Raw genomic sequence first — 8,968 nt, 5'->3', positions numbered from 1 at the left:
GGGACACTTTTACCTTGTTGAGGCACAAAGGTGGCACTATTACCTTGTGGACACACAGAGGTGGCACTATTACCTTGTGGATGCACACAGGTGGCACTATTACCTTATGGAGGCAAAGAGGTGGCACTATTACAGTGTGGAGGCACATAGATGGCACTATTAACTTGTGGTGGCACAAAGGTGGCACTATTAACTTGTGGTGGCACAAAGGTGGCACTATTAACTTGTGGAGGCACAGAGGTGGCAGTATTACCTTGTGGAGGCACAGAGGGTGCCACGGGTGATACTTCTTTCATTCCTAGTTGGAAGCAGACACAGCTCATCATTATCCGGCAAATCTCTTGCCTCCAGCTACCCAAAAAGAAATATTTGCCCACCCGTGAAGAAAAGTGATTTCATGAGAATAACACAATTATTTTTTTTAATTTATTTATTTTGATAGTTTTGTTTCTTTTTTTTCTTCTATTACCTTGTAATTAATTATAATTCATTTGTCTTAACCACAAACAACAAAGCCTACTGTAACAGTTGGTCTAAGCATTTTCGGTCAGTGGAGCCGTCCACTTTGCACTTGTAGATGGTTCCTTTGTCGGTGAGCAGCCACAGGTTTCCCTGGTCATAAGATACATGTTTGAATGTATCGACGAAATTCAGTTGGGTCCACGAGGTTCCGATGGGATTCCCAGCAGAGATCCCTTCTCTGAAACAGAAGAAGAGAAGTTCTCACATCTACAATGGTGGCAAAATGATTGGAGCCATGTGGTAACTATGGTATAGACTTTTGAAGTGTAGCCATCGAATGTTATTGCTGCTACCTTCAGCCCCTCAGTGCCAATAGATTCTTCCATTAACTTCATTACGAGCTGTATGAATCCATATGCCTTGAGCTTCTGCTACTGGTGAGTGTAGGCAAATTATGCCATTGAACTACGCAAAAAGTAAGTGCTACCCCCTACAGATAGCATAAAATGAGTTTTCTGCTGTTGTTTAAAGAAATTCAGATCAGATCTAAGCAATGAACTAAACACTATGACAACTTTAATATTAAAAGACTTGTGTTAGAGTGGTCACCATTTTATATTTTATTTTACTCCATTTTGAATGTTTACATTACTGTGAAGTGCTGGCCAAGAAGTAAAGATTATTGGACTTTTTCCAGCTACATCAATTGTATTGTTGTGTTTTATTAGAGATTTGCTTGCTTGTTGGTTTAAGGTCACTTGTTTGTACACAATTGGTAGGGGGAAGGGGTTGTATAAGAGTGTCATGTTACTTTGCCTCCATGGACTTTAATGTTATCAGAGCTACAGTAGGATTCATTGTCTTGCATCTGGTGTGGGGCTGTGAGTCTTTGTTTCTCTCTGCAGATGGTTTCCCCAATTCACATCTTTTCAGACTGGTCTTCTGGAATCTTCTGCATACTTTGAGCTCATGTACCGAATGTTTAAGGGGGTGGGATGTGATCATGTCTCCTAAACTAGGGAGCTTATCCCAGGAGAGGTGGAAGCGTGAGACACATGTTTGGATGTAGTTGGTGCTGTGACTTGAAGGGGCGAGAATCTGTTGTTGCGGCAAGGTCCTGGTGTTCATCGATGGACTATGGCGAATGGAGCTGGATACTCTCGCTACGGTCATGATATCTTTTGTCTGGATTTGAAGAACTATCCTAAGGACTATTGTTGCGGGATGGAGCTGGATACACATGTTACGGTCGTGATATCTATTGTCTGGATTTGAGGAACTATCTTAAAGACTATTGTTGCTGGCTGGAGTTGGATACATGGGCTATAGTTGTTATGTCCATCATCTCGATTTGAGTAACTATCCTAAGAACTATTGTTGCCGGTTGGAGCTGCATACACATGTCATGGTCGTGATATCTGTTGTCTGGATTTGAGGAACTATGCTAAGGACTACTGTTGCCTGCTGGAGCTGGATACATGTGCTGCGGTTGTGATATCTGTCATCTGGATTTGAGGAACTAGCCTAGGACTATTATTGCTGGCTTTAGCTGGATACATGTGCTATGGTTACGACATCCATCGTCTGGATTTGAGGAGCTATCCTAAGGACTATTGTTCCTGGCTGGAGCTGTATACATGCACTACGGCTGTGATATTCGTTGTCTAGATTTGAGGAACTATTCTAAGGACTTTTGTTGCTGGCTGAAGTTGGATACATGCACTACAGTTACGATATCCGTCGTCTGGATTTGAGTAGCTATCCTAAGGACTAATATCGCTGATTGAAGCTGGATATACATGTTACAGTCGTGATATCTGTCATCTGGATTTGAGGAACTATCCTAAGGACTACTGTTGCCGTTTGGAGGTGGATACACATGTTACAGTCGTGATATCTGTTGTCTGGATTTGAGGAACTATGCTAAGGACTGTTGTGCCTGCGGGAGTTGGATACACGTGCCACAGTCGTGAAATCTGTCGTCTGGAATTAAGGAACTACGCTAAGGACTATTGTTGCCTGATGGAGTTGGATACACATGCCACGGTCGTGAAATCTATCATTTGGATTTGAGGTACTATGTTAAGGACTATGGTTGCCTGTTGGTGCTGGATACATGCTCTACAGTTACTGCCTCCATCATCTGGATTTGAGGATCTACCCTATGGACTATTTTTGCCGGTTGGAGCTGGATACACATGCTACGGTCATGATATCCGACAACTGGATTTGAGGAACTATCCTAAGAACTTTACGGTCATGATATGTGTCATATAGATTTGAGGAACTATCCTAAGAACTATTGTTGCCAGTTGGAGCTGGATACACATGCTACGGTCATGATATTCGTCATCTGGATTTGAGGAACTATCCTAAGCACTTTACGGTCGTGATATGTGTCGTCTAGATTTGAGGAACTATCCTAAGGACTATTGTTGCCGGCTGGAGCTGGATACACATGCTACGGTCATGATATTCGTCATCTGGATTTGAGGAACTATCCTAAGCACTTTACGGTCATGATATGTGTCGTCTAGATTTGAGGAACTATCCTAAGGACTATTGTTGCTGGCTGGAGCTGGATACACATGCTACGGTCATGATATTCGTCATCTGGATTTGAGGAACTATCCTAAGCACTTTACGGTCATGATATGTGTCGTCTAGATTTAAGGAACTATCCTAAGGACTATTGTTGCCGGCTAGAGCTGGATACACACGCTACGGTCGTGATATGTGTCTTCTGGAGGAGCATAAGGACTACTGTTGCTGTAAGATCTTGGACAGAAGAAATAAAAATAATTGCAAAGTTAAACTGCTCAAATGATTAATACAACCGACAACCTCAGATCTGCACAATTATTCCACCCTTTCCGATATTTCCGGTGCTACCCAATTGCAAGTACGGATTAAAAACATGTTGTGCAGGCTGGGAATAGATCACGCCACCATTTTGCCCAGTTGTCACCGCTGGAGTATGGAGATCAAATCCAAACAATGACAACATCTACATGTAGTTTGCACATGGTAATGTATGTAAAGCGCTGTGGAATATGTTGCAGATACATAAGCAAGCCTGATAAATAGAATTCACGGTAATTACAAGTTGTTACGCAACATCTCGAAAGCTTTTACCTTTTATACACTTGTCCCTGGGAGTTGACGCCGTACACAGAACCATCCGAGCCGACCTCCACCATTTTCAGTTTGCCATCTACTTGTTGCCACCGACTTCCTTGGCAGTTTGTGGGCTTCACATCATAGCGGTATTTTATATCGTCGTTGGCATTTGCGCCCCAACAGCCATAGGGACCACAGCTGTAATACTTCAGACTCCCTCCTATTTGGGTATAGGCCAAATTTGCAGAATTGGAAATAGTTTGATCCTTGTCATCGCAGTAAATAGCATCCAGTCTATTAACGCCAGCCACAATATTTTCCCCACCCGCGTCTACCTGTTTCATAAGACCTACAGAAATAAAATCAAGCAGTGTTAAAATTTTAAGGGGTTTTCCAATCAATATTTTTTTTCTGGAAACAAATGTAAGAATAATAAAAGAAGTTCTTGCTAATGCAAATACCAAAAATTTGAACAATTGGTATTTGCATTAATGGGCTGATATTTGCAACAATTTCTTATTTCTAGCCAATATGCTGGCAATCTCTTCAGCCGCACTTCCTTCTTTCTTACTGGTAAAGTCATTACATCCCTTTCTATGCAGCAATGCACACTCACTGCCTTGTCACAGCTGAAATTTCACCTGGGACGTGGACTAAAGTTTTTTATGTGCCCTTAACTAATCCCTCAGGTGACAAATCCCTACTAACTCCCACTTACTAGCTAGCAATAGTGCAGGTACTGGGGCTTGTTTGTTGCAGAATGATTTGAAGTTTTGGATGCCACCATACATTTTCTCATATTAGGTACTGAAAAAATGGCAAAAAGTTCCAAGTTTAGCCCCACACAACCCTTTCTAAGGCGTTGTCTGAATCTATTGAATATTGATGTCGCAAGAAAGTCATGCGACTGCTGCACCCGGTATTCACATTTATACATACAATAAAAAAATTATCATTTAAACATTACAATTAATTATAGTTCAGTCCATGATAATTTAGGGACAAACATCACTCAACAATCAGTACAGGTTCAGTTGTACCTTATTTAACCCTTTACTTTATGTGGCAATAACTCTGCAATGTTGCAACATATCCCACTCATTTTTAGAATGTGTTTACGTTACATATTATATATTATGCTAAAAGTTAATTTAGGTTGATATATTTTGAGTTTCTTTATAAAAATATCAGTAATTTGACATGAATTAAAAAAAATTAGCAATTTTCAAACTTTAACTGATTATCCCTTTAGATGCTACCTTTATCTCCTGCATGTGCATTATGTTCCATACCATACTGCTGCTACTGCCATTACTGCCTTTATCTCTTGCCTGTCCAATATGTTCAATACTGTACTGCTGCTACTGCCATTACTGTCTTTATCTCCTGCCTGTCCATTATGTTCTATATTGTGCTGCTGCTGATGCCATTATTACTGCCATTGCTGCCTTTATCTCCTGCCTGTCCATCATGTTCCATGCTATATTGCTGCCATTTCTGGCTTTATCTCCCTGCTGTTCATTATGTTCCATACTATACTGCTGCTACTGCCATTACTGCTTTTATATCCTGCCTGTCCATCATGTTCCATATTATACTGCTGCTACTGCCATTACTGCTTTTATCTCCTACCTGTCCATCATGTTCCATACTATACTGCTGCTACTGCCATTACTCATTTTATCTCCTGCCTGTCCATTATGTTCCATACTATACTGTTGCTACTGCTATTACTGCTTTTATCTCCTGCCTGTCCATTATGTTCCATATTGTACTGCTGCTACTGCTATTACTGATTTTATCTCCTGCCTGTCCATTATGTTCCATACTATACTGCTGCTACTGCTATTACTGATTTTATCTCCTGCCTGTCCATTATGTTCCATACTATACTGTTGCTAATGCCATTACTCATTTTATCTCCTGCCTGTCCATCATGTTCCATACTATACTGCTGCTACTTCCATTACTGCTTTTATCTCCTGCCTGTCTATTATGTTTCATACTGTACTGCTGCTACTGCCATTATTGCCTTTACCTCCTGCCTGTCCATTATGTTCCATACTGTACTGCTGCTACTGCCATTACTGCTTTTATATCCTTCCTGTCTATCATGTTCCATACTGTACTGCTGCTACTGCCATTACTGCCTTTATCTCCTGCCTGTCCATCATGTTCCATACTGTACTGCTGCTACTGCCATTAGTGCCTTTATCTCCTGCCTGTCCATCATGTTCCATACTGTACTGCTGCTACTGCCATTAGTGCCTTTATCTCCTGCCTGTCTATTATGTTCCATACTGTACTGCTGCTACTGCCATTATTGCCTTTACCTCCTGCCTGTCCATTATGTTCCATATTGTACTGCTGCTACTGCCATTACTGCTTTTATATCCTGCCTGTCTATCATGTTCCATACTGTACTGCTGCTACTGCCATTACTGCCTTTATCTCCTGCCTGTCTATTATGTTCCATACTGTACTGATGCTACTGCCATTATTGCCTTTACCTCCTGCCTGTCCATTATGTTCCATACTGTACTGCTGCTACTGCCATTACTGCTTTTATATCCTGCCTGTCTATTATGTTCCATACTGTACTGCTGCTACTGCCATTATTGCCTTTACCTCCTGCCTGTCCATCATGTTCCATACTGTACTGCTGCTACTTCCATTATTGCCTTTATCTCCTGCCTGTCCATTATGTTCCATACTATACTGCTGCTACTGCTATTACTGCTTTTATCTCCTTCCTTTCCATTATGTTCCATACTGTACTGCTGCTACTGCCATTACTGCTTTTATATCCTCCCTGTTGATCATGTTCCATACCATACTGCTGCTACTGCCATTACTGCTTTTAGGTCCTGCCTGTCTATCATGTTCCATACTATACTGCTGCTACTGCATAACAGATTTTATCTCCTGCCTGTCCATCATGTTCCATATTATACTGCTGCTACTACCATTACTGCTTTTATCTCCTACCTGTCCAATATGTTCCATACTATACTGCTGCTGCTAAGTCAAAAGTCCGCAAAAAGAAAAATGTATCCACTCATCTGTAGCCGAGGGAGACCACTGCATCCAGGACTTGTGCAGGTCAAGAAAAGCTGGCAATCTTGTGCATAGAAGGATCCAAAGTTCCAGCAATAAAGTCCAGGAGACAGGATAAGAACTACTTTGTTCGAAACATGTCCTCTCGGTCATGCTCTGAATCTTCTTTGGACTTTTTAATATGCCTTAAAATATAATTCTACATTTTTAATTATCCTCTCCTGGACTTTGTTGCTGGAACTTTGGATCCTTCTGTACTGCTGCTACTGCCTTTACTGATGTTATATCCTGCCTGTCCATTATGTTGCACAGTGTACTGCTGCTGATACCATTATCACTGCTATTACTGCTTTTATGTCCTGCCTGTCCATTATGTTGCACAGTGTACTGCTGCTGATACCAATATCACTGCTATTACTGCTTTTATGTCCTGCCTATCCATCATGTTCCATACTGTACTGCTGCTGATACCATTATCACTGCTATTACTGCTTTTATGTCCTGCCTGTCCATCATCTTCCATACTGTACTGCTGCTGATACCATTATCACTGCTATTACTGCTTTTATGTCCTGCCTGTCCATTATGTTGCACAGTGTACTGCTGCTGATACCATTATCACTGCTATTACTGCTTTTATGTCCTGCCTATCCATCATGTTCCATACTGTACTGCTGCTGATACCATTATCACTGCTATTACTGCTTTTATGTCCTGTCTGTCCATCATCTTCCATACTGTACTGCTGCTGATACCATTATCACTGCTATTACTGCTTTTATGTCCTGCCTATCCATCATGTTCCATACTGTACTGCTGCTGATACCATTATCACTGCTATTACTGCTTTTATGTCCTGCCTGTCCATCATCTTCCATACTGTACTGCTGCTGATACCATTATCACTGCTATTACTGCTTTTATGTCCTGCCTGTCCATTATGTTGCACAGTGTACTGCTGCTGATACCATTATCACTGCTATTACTGCTTTTATGTCCTGCCTATCCATCATGTTCCATACTGTACTGCTGCTGATACCATTATCACTGCTATTACTGCTTTTATGTCCTGTCTGTCCATCATCTTCCATACTGTACTGCTGCTGATACCATTATCACTGCTATTACTGCTTTTATGTCCTGCCTATCCATCATGTTCCATACTGTACTGCTGCTGATACCATTATCACTGCTATTACTGCTTTTATGTCCTGCCTGTCCATGTTCCATACTGTACTGCTGCTGATACCATTATCACTGCTATTACTGCTTTTATGTCCTGCCTGTCTATCATGTTCCATACTGTACTGCTGCTGATACCATTATCACTTCTATTACTGCTTTTATGTCCTGCCTATCCATCATGTTCCATACTGTACTGCTGCTGATACCATTATCACTTCTATTACTGCTTTTATGTCCTGCCTGTCTATCATGTTCCATACTGTACTGCTGCTGTTGAGAACAATACCTGCACAGGGTAATATAACAAACCTTTCAGTGCTCACAATTATTTATGGATGACTAAAAGAATCAATTGTAGAGGTTGAAAGGAGTTGGATCCTGTCCTAGGAGAACTAAATGTGTCTTTTATTTCTTTTCTGGGCAACTGAAGGCTTTGGAGCTTTTTCAGTTCCTACAAAATCGTTCAAAAGACTCAAACCTAAATCAAATTGTAGGGAATTTGATGATCTCTAGTGTTAAAATATATTCTTTTAAATGGGAAACCACTTGAGAACTGCTTGTGAGATGTCCTCTTACCTGATACCTGCACCCAGTTGTTATCTTTAAGTTTATAGATATTGTTGTCCCTGTCGACTCCCCAGACTCCGACTTGACCGACCGTCACATGACTCAGGTTTCCAGGAATCTGTTTCCAGGAAGAATCCACCCATTGGTAGATGTCACCATTATCATTCACACCGTAAACCTGACCGTTTCCGGCGTTCACCTGCTTCAGCCTCCCATCGATCACAATGCAGAGACGGTCTGTGGAGAAAAGCAACGAGAGGAACCAAGGTAAGTGAGAAAATCACAAAAAAACTAAACCGAAGCCATAATCTTCCAGAAATGAGAATGCACAAAGAAACGTCCATCATGTCATCTTATGATGGATTCTTCTTCTACGGAATTTCCTATTTTTGCAGTTGTCAGTCGCTCAGTATCTGCAGTTCTTTTTATTATTGTCCTCCCATAGAGAGATGTTACCTGCAGTAGCAGCAGCTCCGGAGCACAGCAGCAATAGCCCGAGGATCTGGATCATGGTGCCTCCTTGTGTGATGAGTGACACGTTCTGCATCATTTATAAGCCGACCGAACTCCTCCCCGA

The 8,968-nt window shown here is 41.4% G+C and overlaps 1 protein-coding gene across 1 annotated transcript; it reads right to left on the bottom strand.

Moving 5' to 3' along the window:
* Positions 1 to 516: 516 nt before the first annotated feature.
* Positions 517 to 8,968, bottom strand: LOC142255774 (fish-egg lectin-like). The gene is made up of 4 exons (XM_075327221.1): positions 8,848 to 8,968; positions 8,401 to 8,628; positions 3,598 to 3,931; positions 517 to 700 (listed from the first exon to the last, which is right to left on the bottom strand). The coding sequence occupies exons 1-4, from the start codon at positions 8,939 to 8,941 to the stop codon at positions 517 to 519; spliced, it is 840 nt and encodes a 279-aa protein (XP_075183336.1). The 5' UTR covers positions 8,942 to 8,968.

Source organism: Anomaloglossus baeobatrachus, chromosome 11 (genome assembly GCF_048569485.1).
Source record: "Anomaloglossus baeobatrachus isolate aAnoBae1 chromosome 11, aAnoBae1.hap1, whole genome shotgun sequence".
NCBI lineage: Eukaryota > Metazoa > Chordata > Amphibia > Anura > Aromobatidae > Anomaloglossus > Anomaloglossus baeobatrachus.
Note: the sequence above shows the minus strand (reverse complement) of the source record. Positions and strands in the feature narration are given on the sequence as shown.